Here is a 20,053-nt window from a genome sequence, read left to right on the forward strand (position 1 = left end):
CCTGACAAAACTTCCTAAACTTTCTATTGTGCCTGTAACTGCTGCTTTGATTTATTTGACCATTTTCCACAGTCCTTAATACAGGCTTAGCAATTTTTAAACTTTTGCTTCTAGGTCCTCTCTGAGCAGCCACCTTATCAAGGTAGATGAGTTAATGTGTCCCAATGATCCTGGGAGCTATGTCGTCCGGGGAATTTTATGCGTCCTGGTAGGGTCTGCCAAGACCCTAAATTTTAAAGTGAGGGATCAGACAAAGAGCTGTTCGAAGACCTTTATGACGAAGAAAAAATTACAAATCAGATTTTTCTCATCCTGGCGCGGGTCACCGGGGCCCCCCTTTGGAGCCAGGCCCTGAGTCCCCATGCCTTAAGAGGCAACGTGGGTTCCCGCTCCAATCGGCTCACCACTCATTGGAGGGGGCATAGAGGTTGGGTGCAGTGTGAGCTGGGCGACAGCCAAAAGCAGGGTCCTTAGCTGTCCGATCTTTGGCTACATAAGTTAGCTCTTGGGACATGAAATCTCACTTTGCTCAAAAGGAGCCTAAGCTGGTGCGCGAGGTGGGGAAGTTCCGGCTAGATATGGTCGGACTCACGTGGACGCACAGCAAGGGCTCTGGAACCAGTTCACTTGATAGGGGTTGGACTCTCTTACACTTTGGCGTTGCACGCAGTGAGAGGCAACAGGCTAGGGTGGCAATTCTTGTTGCTCCTCGGCTCAAAGCCTGTACGTTGGAGTTTAACCTAGTAGACGAAAGGATAGCTTCCCTCCGCCTTCGAGTGGGGAGATGGGTCCTGACTGTTGTTTGTGCTTACGCACCAAACAGCAGTTCAGAGTACCCACCATATTTGGATTCCCTTGTTCTGCTGACTCACTCATATTGAAAACAGCAGTGAAACCTATAGAGGCGTATTTGGGAAGAACGGCCACTCTGATCTAAACCGAAGGGGTGTTTTGTTGTTGGACAGATTGTTCATAGCAAACACCATGTTGAAACATAAGGGTGTCAATACGTGCACTTGGCACTAAGACACCGTAAGCCGCAGTTCTATGATCAACTTTGTAGTTTTGTCTTCAGCTTTACGGTCTCATGTTTTGGACACTCAACTGAAGAAAGGGGCAGAACTTTCAACCGATCACCACTTGGTGGTGAGTTGGCTCCAATCGTGGGGTAGGATGCCGGACAGACCTGGCAGACACAAACGCATTGTGAGTGTCTGCACGGAACTTCTGGCAGAGTCTCCCATCAGACAGATTTTCAATTCCCACCTCTGGAAGAACTTTGAACATGTCACAAGGGGAGGTGCTGGATATTGAGTCCGAGTGGACTAAGTTCTGTACCTTTATTGTCGAGGCAGCTGATCAAAGCTGTGGCCGCAAGGTGGTTGGTGCCTGTTGTGACGGTAATCCCAGAGTTTGCCGGTGGACATCAACAGTAAGGAATGTCATCAAGCTGTAGAAAGAGTGCCATGGCTCATGGGACTCCGAAAGCAGCAGAAAGGTACTGACAGGCCAAGCTGTGTGCGGCTTCAGCGGTCGCAGAGGAAAAAACTTGGACATATGAGGAGTTTGGGTAAGCCAAGGAAAACGACTCCGGACTACCATCCGCTGCCTCAGGAGGGGGAAGCTTTGCACTGTCAACACTGTGCATGGTGAGGATGGTGTGCTGCTGACCTCAATTGCGGATGTTTTAGATTGGTAGAAGGAATTATTTGAAGTCCTCCTCAATCCCACCAACATGTTTTCCGATGAGGAAGCAGTGCCTGGGGAATCTGTGGTGGACTCTCCTATTTCTGGGGCTGAGGTCGCTGAGGTAGTTAAAAAGCTCCTCGGTGGCAAGGCCCCAGGGGTGGACGAGATCCGCCCGGAGTTCCTTAAGGCTCTGGATGCTGTGGGGCTGTCTTGGTTGACAAGACTTTGCAGCATCGCGTGGACATCGGGGGCGGTACCTCTGGATTGGCAGACCGGGGTGGTGGTTCCTCTCTTTAGGAACGGGTACCGGAGGGTGTGTTCCAACTATCGTGGGATCACTCTCCTCAGCCTTCCTGTTAAGATCTCTTCGATTGTACTGGAGAGGAGGCTAGACCAGCTAGTCTAACCTCCGATTCAGGAGGAGCAGTGTGGTTTTCGTCGTGGTCGTGGAACTCTGGACCAGCTCTATACTTTTGGGGGAGTCCATGAGGGTGCATGTGAGTTTGCCCAACTACATGTGCTTTGTGGACTTGGAGAAGGCATTCGACCTTGTCCCTCGGGAAGTTCTATTGGGAATGCTCAGAGAGTATGGAGTATCGGACTGTCCGACAGTCTGCTCCCTGTATGATCAGCGTCAGAGCTTGGTTCCCATTTCCAAGTCTGGCCTGTTTTCAGTGAAGGCTGGACTCTGCCAGGGCTGCCCTTTGACACTGATTCTGTTCATAACTTTTTATGGACAGGATGAGGTGACTCAGACAGTGATCATAGAGTCCTAAAGCTGCACGGATAACAGAGTGATAAGAGTATTTCATTACTGTGTCTACTAGTGGTGTTTAGGAGCGGACATTCGCCATGTGAATTAAATGGAGAAGCAGTGCTAAATCCGTGCTGCCTCAGTTTACTGTGATGAGTGTGCATAATCATTGTCCTTGTCTTCAGCATCTCCATCATAGTACATAGAGCTACTGCTCGTCCAATGAGAATCTTTGCTTAACCCTCTGTTTCAAAAGGAACTGGTGAAAAGAGTTCAGCAGAAGACTGTACAATCTTTAATAGTTATACCATGGTGGAAGAGACAAAAGAAGGGCAGCAAACTACAAGAGAGCGCTGTGGCAGCCATCCGCAGCACAAGTCGAATGATGCAGTTGTTCTTCCAATACGGCATCTGCATAAACCGCACCTCCTTGCCTATTGTAATCTTAATAATAATTTACGGTCGTACATTAACTTGTGTTTACCTTGCTGCAAGTTTTGAGGCTGGATTGTACAAAGCTGACATCCAAATTATTGCTGCCGCAGCCCCACAGGGCTCCATTATCTTACATTTATGTCATGCCGTTAAGTCGCTATGTACATGCTTGCTTAGCATCACTAGAGATGTTTAATCCTGATAATTTATGGGGCCTATATTTGCATTTTTTCACTGATCAGTTATCGTATAATGATAAATGATAATGATAAATAATGTTGTGACAGTCTCTTGTCGTCGTGCGGGTTCCCAGGACCATCAAGGAAAGACATTGCTGCTTTAACAGGTTTGACTCTTGTTTATTTTTCAATAACAGGAAGTCTTTTGCGCTCTCTCCTCCGTCTTGCTCTTTAGTCGGCCGCATCTTCGTCTGCGTCTTGCTCTCTCTCGCTCTTGCTCATCATCCACTGCTGCAGGCTCTCCAACTCCTTCTGCACCGATCTTTCCTCCTTCAACCCTTTTATACACTGAGAGGTGATACACTGATTGTGTCAAGGTGCGCGATGCACGCACCTGAACTTGATTGCGGCGTCACTCCCGGCATGCCCCACCTCGCCGCTCGCCGTAAACGCCTCCATCCTGAGCCGGGCTCGCGTGCCCTGCCTCGTCATCGGACTGCCAGCTCCGCCTGTCCACAAATGTATATTGATTGATTAAATTGGAAAAATTGGAAAATAGCATTTTTTTGTACTTTGTTGATGCGTTTAATGAGTAAAATGAGTGTAAGCCTGCTCTATTAGAGCGCACAAGAGCAGTCCACCTGTTATTTTGTTGCCTGTACTGCCCGTGATGTGGCCTCTGTGCATGTGGGGGTGCAGGGACAACGTGTGCGGATAAAGACAGATAACTCAAAGGAAAAAGAGAAAGTAAATGATCGAGAAGAGCAAAGAAGCAGTCAAAGGTTTTGCGATCATGTTATTTTCTTGTTCTTAAATTTACAAAATTATTTGTTGGGTCATTTTTGTTGTTTACAAACTCATGGACTAAGTCTCTGGATACATTTAGGTTTTAATGGCAAAACCCAAATTATTTTAAAGGGCGCCTTTAATATTTTGCTTTTGTTTAGTTCATGTGCGTTACCCACTTTATTTTGTTGAAAAAAATATGTGGAGCATTGAAGGCCACAAATGTGATGTACGTATCATCTGCTCTTAAGCAATACTAGTAAATTCTAAATGTATGAAGATATGTTTTTGAAAAAATGTGCTATGTTACCCCCTGAAAATTATTTTCAGTTCTATAAACTGTTGACAAAGTATTGGATCAGAACTTGGAATTGGCTCGGATACCAAAAAATCGGATCCAGATCGGAGGCAAAAAATGTTGACTGGGACATCCTTCAATTTATCATTTTTATTATAACAACCATAAATAATCACCAACTTCCTGTTTTGAGATCAGCTTACAATGGAAAAAATGGCCTTGTTTGGAGAGAAAGGGCAACAATGGTTAGTTTTCATCACAATTAAGGAAAATATTATTTGGATAAGAAATGCGGAATCATGAAAAGGTGGGAATCCACTGTATATCCAATTTTTGAAGTTTATCTACCTTTTCCAGTCTGTACCCATCATCTCCCACTCCCGTTGGTTGCTAAAGAAGGGTGAGGTGCAGCTCATGGCAGGACCCAAGACCACCAGGACATTGCGAAGCCGCAAGCTCTATCAACCCATTGTCTTGTTCCTTTTCAACAACCTGCTGCTGGTCACCAAGCGCAGCTCCAGGTAAATATCCATGACCTTTTCTCACCTAATACCATTGCTCGGTTCATATCCTGAAAATTACAAAACCCGTTTCCATATGAGTTGGGAAATTGTGTTAGATGTAAATATAAACGAAATACAATGATTTGCAAATCCTTTTCAACCCATATTCAGTTGAATATGCTACTAAGACAACATATTTGATGTTAAAAATGATTAAAAAATTATAATTTGCAAATAATCATTAACTTTAGAATTTAATGCCATCAACATTTGACAAAGAAGTTGGGAAAGGTGGCAATAAATACTGATAAAGTTGAGGAAAGCTCATCATGCACTTATTTGGAACATCCCACAGGTGTGCAGGCTAATTGGGAACAGGTGGGTGCCATGATTGGGTATAAAATCGGCTTCCATGAAATGCTAAGTAATTCACAAACAAGGATGGGGCGAGGGTCACCAATTTGTAAGCAAATTGTCGAACAGTTTTAGAACATATCTCAACGAGTTCTTGCAAAGAATTTAGGAATTTTACCGTCTAAGGTCCGTAAAATCATCAAAAGGTTCAGAGAATCTGGAGAAATCACTGCACGTAAGCAATGATATTACGGACATTTGATCCCTCAGGCGTTACTGCATCAAAAACCGACATCAGTGTGTAAAGGATATCACCACATGGGCTCAGGAACACTTCATAAAACCACTGTCAGTAACTACAGTTGGTCGCTACATCTGTAAGTGCAAGTTAAAATCTACTATGCAAAGGGAAAGCCATTTATCAACAACACTCAGAAACGCCGCTGGCTTAGCTGGGCCGAGCTCAACTAAGTTGGACTGATGCAAAGTGGAAAAGTGTTCTGTGGTCTGATGAGTCCACATTTCAAATTATATATGGAAACTGTGGACGTGGTGTCCTCCGGAACAAAGAGGAAAAAAAACATTCGGATTGTTATAGGCGCAAAGTTGAAAAGCCAGCATCTGTGATGGTATGGAGGTGTATTAGTGCCCAAGGCATGGGTAACTTACACATCTGTGAAGGCACCATTAATGCTCAATGGTCCATACAGGTTTTGGAGCAACATTTATTGTCATCCAAGCAACGTTATCATAGACGCCCCTGCTTATTTCCGCAAAACAATGCCAAGCCACGTGTTACAACAGCGTGGCTTGGTAAAAAAAAGAGTGTGTGTACTTTCCTGGTCTGTCTGCAGTCCAGACCTGTCTCCCATCGAAAATGTGTGGCGCATTATGAACCGTAAAATACAACAACAAGACTGTTGAACAACTTAATTTGTACATAAAACAAAAATTGGAAATAATTCCACTTTCAGAGCTTCAACAATTAGTTTCCTCAGTTACCAAAAGTTTATTGAGTGTTGTTAAAAGAAAATGTGATGTAACACAGTGGTGAACATGCCCTTTCCCAATTACTTTGGCACGTGTTGCAGCCATTCAATTCTAAGTTGATTATTATTTGCAAAATAAAAAAAAGTTTGAGTTTGAACATCAAATATTTGTAATGCATATGCAATATGGGTTGAAAAGGATTTGCCAATCATTGTATTTCTTTTATATTTACATCTAACACAATTTCCCAACTCATATGGAAACAGGGTTTGTAGTTTAATGCTGTTGCATTGTTCAGCGGAGACAGGTTCCAAGTTCTTGACTCATGTAAGCGGGCAATGTTGAGAACTGAAGACCTGGAGGACCAAGGCCAGCTGCTCGCTAATGTTTTTAATCTCAAATTGCTGGACAACCAAGAAGAACATCAAGTGAACTACATGCTCAAGACCTCAAGCATGTGAGTTTGTGAATCCAATAGCCTACTGTAGAGACTTCTGTAACATCACATGTATGGACAACGACAGTAGTTTAGGGTTACATAGTTTAAATATTTTTTTTTACTGTATATTGACATTTACTGCGACACAGCTGCTGGTCCCAGTCCATGTTTACATTAATTCAAATATAAAAGTAAAAATTATGGCTCTTCTCGTAGGAAGAAAAATACAGTCATGTTTTCATTGTCATCCTCTTGTGGGTGAAACCAAAGTGGTCTGCTTTTCATGTCATGATACAAGTTGGACTTTGTTGTTCATGTCTTTTGTGGTTAGTTCCTGTCCAGCACTCTTTTTTTCATTGCACTTCCTGTCGGCCTTCACTGTCAGCCACTTTACCTCTGGCTTAAGCACTGAGCTACACACCTACCCTTGTAGGATTTTAGAGATGTTAATCAGGAGGTTTTATTTGCCAGCCTAACAGTACATTGCTGGTTCATTAATTCCTGTTGCATTCTGCATTGTGTATGTTTGTTGCTTCAGGGGCACTGCGTTCTGCATGCTTAGTGGTTAAGGGTTCACAAAATTCAAAGTTTTGATCTTATCATGGTTTTGTGATCACAGTTTTTGGTTTTGTGCAGTTTAAATTGTCCTTTTTTTTAATATCCCAATAATCCATTACCTTTTTGTCTGTTGTTTTTTTTACAAAAATATCTTATAAAATACATCCTCAAAATGACTCTTCAATATTGAAGATACCATAAAATCCAGAGGTGTGCTCCCAACAATTTTTTTGACAAATTATGCTATTTATAGTAGTAGTGGTGGGTTTGAGGAGGCGCAAAATGTTCTCTTCTTACTCGTGAGGGCGTAACAGAAAATAATTGAGAGAAATAACTGTACTATCCTTATTTTCACATTGTAAATCATCAACATATGGAGTGAAGCACATACTTTATCTGCACTACAGTTAAAACAAAAACAATGTAAACATGGATATATCATGAGTTCTTTCCTTCTTGCACTATCAATTGACACACTGGATTAAGGTCTCCGCTGATTACCTGACATGTTGGAAGTGTTACCGACAGCCACATCAGGAGCGACGGGGCCTAACCATGCGCCTATTTTTGGCCCGAGACTTTCAGAGCAACCCTGAGCTGTTCCCAGTACAGCGCTTTAGAGGGAATGCGACTAACGGTGGCTGGCTACTTCTACTTGTTGCACACAGTTGCTGTTAATCCACCAATTTCTTACTCTCATGATCATTGCTCAAACTACTGTAAATCTCATTACCGTTCGCCATATTGAAGTATAGACGCCTCCACAACTCTCCTGTTTGATGGACTGCAGGAATGGACAACACTACACAGACACGCTTGAAACTGATTAGTAACACAAAGACAAAATAAAATACATTTGATCCAGACAACACATGCTATGAAGACAGATCAAACAAATGGTTTGGATTTTTTAAATAAAAATTTCCAGCCCTATTTGTGTGTTTCTGTATAGTGTTAGTACTTTTGTATCTTATCTGACCTGTCTCCACTCAAGATGATCTCCTGCTGGCCCCACTATGGACTGGACTCTCACACTATTATGTCAGATCCACTATGGACTGGACTCTCACAATGTTATGTTAGATCCACTTGACGTACATTGCACCGGTCGCCCAGGGGGGTCCCCACATCTGTGGTACCCTCCAAGGTTTCTCATTGTCATCCCATTGGGTTGAGTTTGTTCTTGCCCTGATGGGGATCTGAGCCAAGGATGTCGTTGTGGTGTGTGCAGCGCTTTGAGACACTCGTGATTTAGGGCTACATAAGTAAACATTGATTGATTGATTGATTGATTATCGTGGACTGTGGCTTCAGCCACATCTGTGCGCCCTCGTTTTAGCCACTGCTTAGTACCTAATAGGAGGACACCTTTATCTGCACATCGCTTGTCTTCTCTGCGTACTGGGGTCACACCAACTGCAACACTTTAGGAAATATGTGACAAATGTAGTACAATTGTTGTTGTCCAGGTTGAAGTAGTGATAAATATTACATAAACTTTTTCTGATCAAAAAAGGTACGTTTCCAAAACTCAGACAATATAAACAAGAAATGTGACCTTAATGTTTGAATTTGTGGGAAATCACTGTGCGTGCATTCACCTTATTATACTTACTAGACTGTAATGGGACAAATACAAACACATAATTTATTATTAATCTCAGTCACAACCTATAATGACAAGGTTTCTTTCATTATGTGTTTTTGTCTTTGTGTCTGGACCCATTTTTTGTTTCAATCAAGGGTTTTCAAAGTATGAGGCACAAAATCCTCAACTAGCAGAAGTCAGTGTGCTGTCACCCGAGTCGCTGAGGATGATCCTCAGAAGTGCTAGACTTGCATTTAAGAGGCTTTAAAGTTCACTATTGGAGTTGCCAGGTTGACGAGAGCTTCAGAGAGCAGTGTAGTGACTGGATCGGAAACGGCTGGGGTCGGTGAGGTCTTTGAATTGACATTATGGAGGGGTCTGTGGTGTTGGGGTTGCTAACAGCTTGGACCAGGGACTTGCAGTCGCTGATGATGGAAACCGAGGACCTGTCCTCATACTTATGCATCCAAGAGATGGCGGCAATCGTGGCAGATTTTTTAGATTGAAATGAGCTGCTAAAGGTCCCGGTGGCAGCATGCCAAGAGTGGAGAATGTCATCTTCACTACGAACTATCACACCTGCTCCTCCATTTTGGGTGCCAATCAGTGTAGAGCCATCAGTGAAGATTTGAAGGTTGGTAGGACCGGCTGAAGCTATGGTCCTCTCTGCTGTAGTAAGTTGTTGAGATTGATTGATTTTTTGATTGAAACGTTTTTCAGTAGATTGCACAGTACAGTACATATTCTGTACAATTGACCACCAAATGGTAACACCCAAATAAGTTTTTCAACTTGTTTAAGTCGGGGTCCTCAATTCATCGTACAATTATATACAATTAGCATAATACAGTCATCACACAAGTTAATCATCAGAGTATATACATAGATTTATTCACGTTATTTACAATCCGGGGGGTGAGATGCGGAGGGGGTTGGGACAGGGAGGTGAGGGGATTTGGTTGGGTTTGGTGTATAGCGAGCGGTGACCATAGTGAGCTCAGAAAGCATAATAACAAAAAGTATATACATTTGATTATTTACATTTGATGATTTACAATCCGGGGAGGTTGAATGTGGTGGGGGGAGGGGGTTTGGCTATGGTTGTAGCTGACTGGAGGTGTTCTTTTAGTGAGGTTTTGAAGGAGGATAGAGATGCACTTTCTTTTACACCTGTTGGAAGTGCATTCCATATTGATGTGGCATTAAAGGAGATAGATAGATAGATAGATAGATAGATAGATAGATAGATAGATAGATAGATAGATAGATAGATGGATAGATGGATAGATGGATAGATGGATAGATAGATAGATGGATAGATGGATAGATGGATAGATAGATAGATAGATTGATAGATTGATTGATAGAAAGTACTTTATTAATTCCTTCAGGAGAGTTCCCTCAGGAAAATTGAAATGAGTTAAGACCTTTGTTAGATCGGAATCTGGGTTTGATGTGGTTTGTGGAGGTCCTCCTGGTGTTGTGGTTATGGCGGTCATTTACATTCTGGAAGTAGTTTGACATGTACTTCAGTATCAGGGAGGTATAGCGAATTTTATAGACAAGGCTCAGTGCCAGTTATTTCACTCTGTCCTCCACCCTGAGCCAGCCCACTTTGGAGAAGTGTGCAGGAGTGAGTTGTGATCTGGGGTGGAGGTCTAGAAGTAACCTGACTAGTTTGTTTTGGGATGTTTGGAGTTTATTTGAGGGTTTTGGAGGTGCTGGGGTACCAGAAGGTGCATGCATAGTCAAAAAAGGGTTCAATGAGAGTTCCCGCTAGAATCTTTATGGTGCTTTTGTTGACCAGAGAGGAGATTCTGCAAAGAAATCTTGTTCGTTGGTTGACCTTTTTGATTAACTTGGTTGCCATTTTATCACAGGAAAGATTAGCCTCTAGAATAGAACCTAGGTAGGAGATCTCATCTTTCCTGGTGATAACAATGTCACCCACTTTAATAGTGAAGTAACTTACTTTCTTAAGGTTGATATGGGACCCAAATAGGATGGATTCCGTTTCACGCAACTGTATGGATAGCTTATTGTCAGTGAGCCAGGTGCAAATTCTACAGAGTTCGGCACTGAGGTTTTTTCCACATGTGATTTGTCCTTGCCGGATACCAGCAGGGCCGAGTCATCCGCAAACAGGAACAATTGACAGTCGCATGCTGGTGACATGTCATTTATGTATATTAGGAACAGTAAAGGCCCTAATACACTGCCTTGGGGCACTCCACAGCTTACTGGGGGGGAACAAGATGCCGTTCACCTTTACTACCTGTTTCCTCCCCTCCAAGTAAGATTGCATCCAGCTCGATGAGGTTTTATCAAAACTGATTGATCTGAGCTTATCCAACAATGGTTTACGGTGTCAAAGGCCTTCTGAAGGTCCAGCATGACCATGCCGCAGTATTTGCCCGCGTCCACCTTATGTTTGATGTGGTCGGTCGGATAGAGAAGGCATGTGTCAGTGGAGTGGTTAGTTCTGAAGCCCGATGGGAATTTGTACATGAGTTTCTTTGTGGCAAGGTATCCTTCGACCTGTTCATAAACTATTTTTTCCATTACTTTCGAAATGGAACTGAGAATAGAAACAGGTTGGTAGTTACCAGGTTCTAATTTGCTTCATTTTTTAAAAAAGGGAGTTACTCTTGCCATCTTGAAATATTTTTATATTTGGCCTTGTTTAATTGAGAAGTTTATTATGTCTATGATGATTGGGGCAATGGTGGTGGCAGAGTCCCTGAGGAATCTGGAGGGGATATTGTCAAGGCCAGTGGCCTTGTTTTAGTGGAGCGTGCTCAATTTGTTGAGCACTTTGTCAGCTGAGACCATTTCTAATTTGAAATTGTTGTTGAATTCTCCTAGCCTTCGGTAGTAGGCTTTAATGTGTTGTACACAAAAGCGACCAGAGTGGTGGGATGGCTTGTAAACTAGTGTTGTGGCTATGCTGGTGAAAAAGTTGTTTAGTCTGCTTGCTACCTCCAGTTTTTCTGTAGTGAGGGGGGAGTCCTCCTGGATGTTGATATTGGTGGGTCTGGTTTTAAGTTTCTGGCTGAAGCCAGGAAGCTGGGTATTGAGGATTTTCCAGAGTTCACGTGGTTTATTTGTGTTTTCCTCTATTTAGTCGTCAATTAAATTTTTTTAAGGATTTAGTCACATTGTTTGCCTTATTTAGTAATTTATTCCATTGCTTTTTGAGCAAGTCTCCTCTCTGAGCTGCCACCTTACCGTGGTAGAGGAGTTTGCATAACCCAATGATCCTCGGAGCTATGTTGTCCAGGGGCTTTCGTGCCCCCTTGTAAGGTCACCCAAGACAAACATGTTCGAGGTGAGAGATCAGACAAAGAGCAGCTCGAAGACCTCCTATGAAGAATAACAATGAAGGACCCAGATTTCCCTTGCCTGGACGCGGGTCACCGGGGCCCCCATCTGGAGCCAGGCCCGGAAGTGGGGCACAATAGCGAGCACCTGGTGGCCGGACCTGTTCCCATGGGGCCCGGCCCCTCACAGCCCGAAGAGGCAACGTGGGTCCCCCTTCCAATGGGCTCACATCCTATAGCAGGGGCCATAGAGGTCGGGTGCAATGTGAGCTGGGCGGCAGCCGGAGGCAGGGCACTTGGCTATAAGGTAGCTCTTGGGACGTGGAACGTCACCTCGCTGGGGGGGAAGGAGCTTGAACTACTGCCCGTTGTGGCGGTAATCCGAGAACCTGTTGGTGGACACCGGCGGTGAGGGATGCCGTCAAGCTGAAGAAGGAATACTATCGGGTTCTTTTGGCTCATAGGACTCCGGAGGCAGCGGACAGGTACAGACAGGCCAAGCGGTAAGCGACTTCAGCGGTCGCGGAGGCAAAAACTCGGACATGGGAGGAGTTTGGGGAAGCCATTGGAAATGACTTCCGGACGGCTTTGAAGCGATTCTGGACCACCATCCGCCTCCTCAGGGAGGGGAGGCAGTGCAGTGTCACCACCGTATATGGTGTTCAGCTGACCTCGACTACGGATGTTTTGGATCGGTGGAGGGAATACTTCGAAGACCTCCTCAATGCTACCAACACATCTTCCTATGAGGAAGCAGTGCCTGGGTGGGCTCTCCTATTTCTGGGGATGAGGTTGCTGAGGTAGTTAAAAAGCTCCTCGGTGGCAAGGCCCTGGGTGTGGATGAGACCCGCCCGAAGTTCCTTAAGGCTCTGGATGCTGTGGGGCTGTCTTGGTTGGCAAGACAGCCTCCTCAAGACATCGCGTGGACATTGGGGGCGGTACATCTGGATTGGCAGACCGGGGTGGTGGTTACTCTCTTTAATAAGGGGAAAGTGAGGGTGTGTTCCAACTATCGTGGGATCACACTCCTCAGCCTTCCCGGTAAGGTCTATTTAGGTGTACTGGAGAGGAGGCTACGCCGGATAGTCGAACCACGGATTCAGGAGGAACAGTGTCCCTCTGGGTCATCATTGTCACTCACGTCCCACTGGGTGTGAGTTTTCCTTGCCCTTATGTGGGCCTACCGAGGAAGTTGTAGTGGTTTGTGTTGTGGTTTGTGCAGCCCTTTGAGACACTAGTGATTTAGGGCTATATAAGTAAACATTGATTGATTGATTGATTGATTGAGTGTGGTTTTAGCCCTGGTCGTGAAACTGTGGACCAGCTCTATACTCTTGGCAGGGTCCTTGAGGGTGCATGGGAGTTTGCCCAACCAGTCTACATGTGCTTTTTGGAGAAGGCATTCGACTTTGTACCCCGGGAAGTCCTGTGGAGAGTGCTCAGAGAGTATGGGGTGACAGACTGTTTGATTGTGGTGGTCCACTCCCTGTATTATCAGTGTCAAATTTTGGTCCGCATTGCAGACCAAACCCGTTTCCAGTGAGCGTTGGACTCCGCCAAGGCTGCCCTTTGTCACCGATTCTGTTCATAACTTTTATGGACAGAATTTTTAGGCGTTTTCAGGGCACTGAGGGTATCTGGTTTGGTGGCTGCAGGATCAGGTCTCTGCTTTTTGCAGATGATGTGGTCCTGATGGTTTCATCTGGCCAAGATCTTCAGCTCTCACTGGATCGGTTCGCAGCCGAGTGTGAAGTGACTGGGATGAGAATCAGCACCTCCAAGTCTGAGTCCATGGTTCTCGCCCGGAAAAGGGTGGATTACCATCTCGGGGTTGGGGAGGAGATCTTGCCCCAAGTGGAGGAGCTCAAGTACCATGGAGTCTTTTTCACGAATGAGGGAAACTTGGATCGTGAGGTCGACAGGCAAATCGGTGCGGCGTCTTCAGTAATGCGGACACTGTATCGATCCGTTGTGGTGAAGAAGGAGCAGAGCCGAAAGGCAAAGCTCTCAATTTACCGGTCGATCTACGACACACCAGGGAGGTGTTTCGGGCACGTCCGACCGGGAGGAAGCTACGGGCAAGACCCAGGTCACGTTGGGAAGACTATGTCTCCCGGCTGGCCTGAGAACACCTCGGGATCCTCCGGGAGGAGCTGGAGGAAGTTGCTGGGGAGAGCGAAGTCTGGGCTTCCCTGCTTAAGAACCTTTTCATTTGGGAATTTGGCTGAGTGTACGCCCACAATAACAAGTCCATCTTTGACCGAATGCTTCTGCTCAAGCTGGTGAAGGTCCGGCAAGATGTGCATGCTGTTGATGCAGCAGTAGGTGAAAAAGTCCAACAGCACCACCTTTCCTGACAGCTTATTTTTGTGTTGAGATTTTTCTTGCCCGGATAAGCGGAAGAAGTTGGATTGATGGATGCTTTTTTAGTGTTGTAAGGAGTGATCTGTGGTTATTATTGGTTTGTTTATCTACTTCGGTTTTTGCACTTTCAGTATTCGGAGTATTTTCTGTCTCTGTCTTTTATGGCAGCTAATAGATACGGATTCATCCATGGTTCAGAGCAGGGCTTTGAGCCTGACTGTTCTCTCGGGAGCCAGGTAATTTAGTATCGCTAGGAACGCTGTTTTAAAGTGATCCCAAGCATCATCGACCAGGTTGCTCGTGAGCACAGGAGAACACTCCCACTCACCCAGTTTGAGGTTGAAATTATCACTGGAGTATGTTTTAAGGGGACGGCGTGGCGAAGTTGGTAGAGTGGCTGTGTCAGCAATCTGAGGGTTGCTGGTTCAATCCCCACCTTCCACCATCCTGGTTACGTCCGTTGTGTCCTTGGGCAAGACACTTCACCCTTGCTCCTGATGGGACCTGGTGAGCGCCTTGCATGGGAGCTCCCGCCATCAGTGTGTGAATGTGTGTGAATGGGCGAATGTGGAAATACTGTCAGAGCGCTTTGGGATCCTTAAAAAGGGGTAGAAAACACTATACAAGTACAACCCATTTACCATTTACCATTCAAGGGATCTGGATTGAGCTGTTATGTGGCTGTTGGCTTTGGGTTTCGCTATTTTGCAGGGCCAGAAGTTTAGATAGTGGTCGATAAGACCACAGATCATGACCCCACTATTTTCTATGTTAGGCCGGTCTGATGTGAGAATGAGATCTATGGTTGATTGGATGGAATCGTACACCTTTGTGGGTAGTGTTATTAGCTGGGTGAGATTGTGCAGATTACAAAACTTGCTGTAAAATTTGAAGACAAATCTCTGCATTGAATATATGTGTTCACATTTTACACCCCCACACCCCTAAACCCCCCCACCTCAAACGACACACAGAGGCGGGGGGGTTGGTGCTAGCGGGGTGTATAATATAGTCAGGAATAGTCATGGATGCAAAGGATTCTGAGTATTTGTGTTTATGTGTATTATGTGTTGCGTTTATGTTGTGTTACTGTGACGATGTTTTCTCGAAATGTGTTTGTCATTCTTGTTTGGTGTGGGTTCACAGTGTGGCGCATATTAGTAAGAGTGTTAAAGTTGTTTAAATCACAACCGTCAGTGTAAACTGTATCACCCAGTGTGCCTTGCAGTCGTGTACGTGTATCTGCGGAAGCCACATACAACATTTCGCTGGACTGGCAAGCATCCGTCCTGGTCGGCACGCAGATAGCATTGCGTGAAAGGCAGGCGCGATGACATGTTGTTGAGGACGTTAATAGTAAAACTATCACTGCATGCCCTCAATGTGGTAGTCCGAGAGAAAATCGGAAAACGTTGACCCCAAAATCCGGAATCCCCCCGTAACAGTCTGGGGGGTCTGCGATTATTCAGCTGAGCCGCATCAGAGATGCCAAAGAGCCGCATGCGGCGTTGCCGACCCCTGGTCTAAAGCATGCTCTCTGCCCTTGTTTATCAGCGTCTTTTTGGTCTCTCAGTTCGTTGCCATCGATGGATTTGACTATGGACCAGGCTTTCTTACTATCTTTAGTTTTGACAATTTTTTCAAGTTGATTATGCAATGCTGCCCTCTTCGCTTCGGTTATCTTGTCTTGGACCTCTCTGGATTTAGCCAGCCACTTCTTTCGGCTGTCGGCATTCAAGTCGATGAATTTCTTCATTCATGCCATTGGGTGGCATTTGTGAGTAGAAGACAACCACAAAAGGCATGGAAAACCGTGTTTAAATTTTGTGACCCCTGCCCCTATGGAAACCCAGTCTGAGATTTACCTTTTTTTTTTTAACTCATTGTCCTCCAGCCTCTACCTTTTTTCCGCATTTTACGGGGCACCGTAAGTGGTGACCCTTCACCGTTCCTGTTTGTTGTGTGCAATATTTGTTCAATCTTGAACAGGTATGTGGTGAAAATTACATTTTGTTGTACTTGTCCAATGACATTAAAGAACCTACTGCCATACCATAAAGAGCTTACCATTTTTTACTGATACCTGTACTGCTTTGGAAAGCCTGCTTCACCAGTTAGTAAAGCTAGCGGAAATCACCACACGCCGCTGTCCTCTCTGTCTGCTCTACGAATGCACACCAATGTGCATTCCAATCTACCCAAATTTCCCTAGAGATGCGATGCCGAAAATTTCAAAATTTGGGTGCACCCTCCATGCGGGTAATGTCAACAAGAGTATACGGGCAGTATCGGCTTCCGATGTGCACGCGAGTGCCAATCGAGACCTGACCAGAATGTAGTTGATATAATTGGCAGTTCGCCGATAATTGAAGCGCCGCATGACGAGGTGATGATGGGAATGTTGAAATCGTAGCTTGGTGGTTTGCGTAAAACTGTGTCTTGTCTGCATCAACTGCAGCTATACCGCTACGACAGTGACATTAATGATTTGACCCTTCAGTCAAGCCAGTGCCAGTCCGTGTGAGATCTGCTGCCACAATAGGTTAAAGATGTCCTTCGCTGGAAACTTAATTGACTCTCTTTCACACCAGCCCCATTCTGTATAAATATTGTCGCGATGAGAATGCATAGGATGGGAGTTTGGCTGGCAGAAGTGATTATGGTTACACATGCATATGCTGGACCATTTTATTGACCAGCATTTTCTTCTGCTCAGCTCAGACATACCAGCCCTTTGGATTGTTGTTGGCAAGTAGTTCTCCTTCTTTGAGCAAGGATGATAACAGGGTTGACCATGCAAAGGTTGCCAACACCCACCCAAGTCTTACATGATGTAATCTTTACTTGAAAAGTACAAATTGTAATAACTATGTGTTCATAATTAATTTACTAGAAGCAACCTGTGCTTCTCAAAGTAACTCTTAAGACACTTTGTAACCTATACAAATTGCATTTACCTATACTATATTATACTATACTATACTATACTATACTATACTATACTATACTATACTATACCATACCTATACTATACTATACTATACAAAAAGCATTTACCATTTAAATAAAATTATTTCGAGTTACCATGGCAAAACAACAAGCACACGGGTAGTATGATCCCTGAATTCTTTATTCCTGAGTAAGACCTGAATTTGTGTTAACATGAGCTGAAAAAAGGTTAAAACACAGTAACATGTTAAGTGACAGTGTATATATTTTACAAAAAGCAAAACATATATAATATTTTTGGCTGAAACACTCAATGGAATCCTGTGTACAGGAGTGATAAGCTTCGATGGATGTGTGCTCTGACTCCCAACCGTCGCACACGGTTTATGTCTACCTGTGCACACGACTCAGGTGAGACAATACACCTAAATATAAAGCAATCTGCATGCAAATATTACACAGAACTCATTGGGTTGGGTTTTCTAGATTGTTTGCAGGTGCAGTGTATTCAGTCTTATACCACTCAGGAGCCGGATGAACTTTCCATTGAGATGGCTGATGTTTTGAATCTCTTGGAAAAGACAGATGATGGTGCATGCATGCACAAATCTTCCATTTAGTGTAACTTTTAAAGATTTTTCCGACATTCAGTTTTGTCAACATATTTTTTTTGTTTCTCTGATCTAGGCTGGATGATGGGTGAAAGGCTTCACGATGGCGAAAAAGGTTGGTTCCCAAGTCGACTTGTAGAGGAGATCCAGAGTAAGGAGGTCCGAGCTCAAAACTTGAGAGAGAGATTCAAAGTTCATCTAGCTCAAGAGGGAGGACCAGGCTTCAAAAGAGAAGGAAGGGTTGGCCTAAGAGTGGGGAGGTCCAACCCAAAATTCTCCAACTTCTTCAGTTCATGTAATGATCAGATGGAAAACAAGTAAAGCATTTGGCTTCCAAATAATGCATATGATTTATCTACTGTACAAAACAATCTTGTTCATTAAATATTAAACCATGGACCAATGAAATGTCACGGTTTGGCTATTACCATACAGTGGGAAAAATTAATATTTAAATTCTAATTTCATAAATTTACCCCCTTACAAAATATGTCCAGAACATTAATAACATAATGACAACAGACGGGCTTATGAGTTATCTCAAGCAAGTTGAGGCAACAGTCAACTAATTCATTCATCTCACATTTGAGACACATGAAGCCTTGGGGCTGTTTGTTCCTCCGACACCATTCTGTGCTTTCTCAATCAATCCAATATAAATTCATCTATAAAATGTATTTATTCATAAGGTGTTTTTTTTTACATTGTCTATCTTTGTTACAATAAACTTCCATCAAAATTATGAACTGTTCATATTTTTGTCAGGGGGTAAACTGAACAAAATAAGCAGGGCTTCTAAGACTTACTTTCCCCACTGTATGCTACCGATCAATCAAAGCAACTGGAGGCATGTTGCATGTCTCATAAATGTGCAATAAAGGGTTTTTGTTTCCCTTTTACCATGGTGCGTGATAAACGAAGAATAAAAATTATCTCGAGAGCTTTTTTGGAGATTAAGATGGCCGATACCCCAAATTGTGTTCCAGCTAACTTATTGTGAAAATTATGTAAAGGTCCCTCAGATGTATGGACGGAGTTTAAAATTTTGATCCAGTTCTTTCATTTCAATGTAAAATACATAAAAACAAAAACCGCCAATGATGTGTTAATAGTAAAAAAGAATAAGTGAAATGTTACTTGACCCAAAATGTAATTTTGATGTATGACTCACTGATGAGAGCTTGGATTATTGTTTGATTGTCAATTATTTAAAACAAAACAAAACAAAACAACAAAAAAACAATAGCTCCAATAATTGGTTTTGACACAATATATTTCTTATAATTAATCATAGCATATTGACTGTTTGACTTTGGGTGTAAAATAAACAACATCCTAGAGCTGAAAATTGTTTTGCATTATATACATTTGTTGGAAGGAGCACGGTGTAGCAGTGGTTAGTGATCGTGCCTTACAATAACAATATCTCGGGTTCCATTTCCGAGTTCAAAGTCTTTCTGTGTGGAGTTTGCATGTTATCCCCGTGACTGCGTAGGTTCCCTGTGGGTATTCTGGCTTCCCACCACCTACAAATACATGCACCTGAGTATAAGTTGATTAGCAACACAAAATTTAATGCGAGTGTGAATGTTGTCTGTCTGTGTTGGCCTTGCGATGAGGTGTTGACTTGTCCAGGATGTACTCCACCTTCTGCCCAAAAGCTCAGCCTCCCCCACAACCTTGAAAGGGACAAGCAGTAGAAAATGGATGGATTGATAAATTTGTTGTGGTACGAAATGTGCAGTTTATGCAGTATTTCAGTTAGGCCTAAGTGATTAATTTTCGTTTTGGTGCATTGAGTGAAACATATTATTTTGATTACAATGTACTATGAAGTGTGAACCAGCATGATTGTAAAGGCCTGTATTTTTTTGTATGTGTACAAAAATGAAAATATTCAATGTTTGAAGTCAAAATAACAAAATGAATATATATATATATATATATATATATATATATATATATTTTTTTTTTTTTTTTATTTTTTTTTTTTTTTTTTTTTTTTAATATGTAAATAAATGTTCACAAAGTAAAAGTAAAATGGTCTGATTTTGGTCCATTGTAATTTCTTATGTTTCTTTCTCAAGCGTGAAGGGGAGTTACTACAGAACAATAAATTTTGTCACTGCAAATTTACCCCAGTTTTTGGCTAAGTTGCTATTTTGTTTTGATTAGGAAATGTGTAAATTTGAAAATGTTCACCGAAAAAAAAAAAACGGTAAATATGTTCAGAATT

The 20,053-nt window shown here is 43.3% G+C and overlaps 1 protein-coding gene across 1 annotated transcript in view; it reads left to right on the plus strand.

The window, feature by feature from the left end:
* ngef (neuronal guanine nucleotide exchange factor) overlaps positions 1–18,757 on the plus strand; it is a 135,800-nt gene extending 117,043 nt beyond the window's left edge. Inside the window, exons 11-15 of the mRNA XM_061918740.1 lie at positions 4,499–4,662; positions 6,287–6,445; positions 17,538–17,617; positions 17,693–17,797; positions 17,894–18,757. Of these exons, the coding sequence (XP_061774724.1) occupies positions 4,499–4,662; positions 6,287–6,445; positions 17,538–17,617; positions 17,693–17,797; positions 17,894–18,138 (753 nt within the window). The 3' untranslated portion in view covers positions 18,139–18,757. The remainder of the gene's footprint in view (positions 1–4,498; positions 4,663–6,286; positions 6,446–17,537; positions 17,618–17,692; positions 17,798–17,893) is intronic.
* Positions 18,758–20,053: the final 1,296 nt, after the last annotated feature.

Source organism: Nerophis ophidion, linkage group LG13 (genome assembly GCF_033978795.1).
Source record: "Nerophis ophidion isolate RoL-2023_Sa linkage group LG13, RoL_Noph_v1.0, whole genome shotgun sequence".
Taxonomy (NCBI): domain Eukaryota; kingdom Metazoa; phylum Chordata; class Actinopteri; order Syngnathiformes; family Syngnathidae; genus Nerophis; species Nerophis ophidion.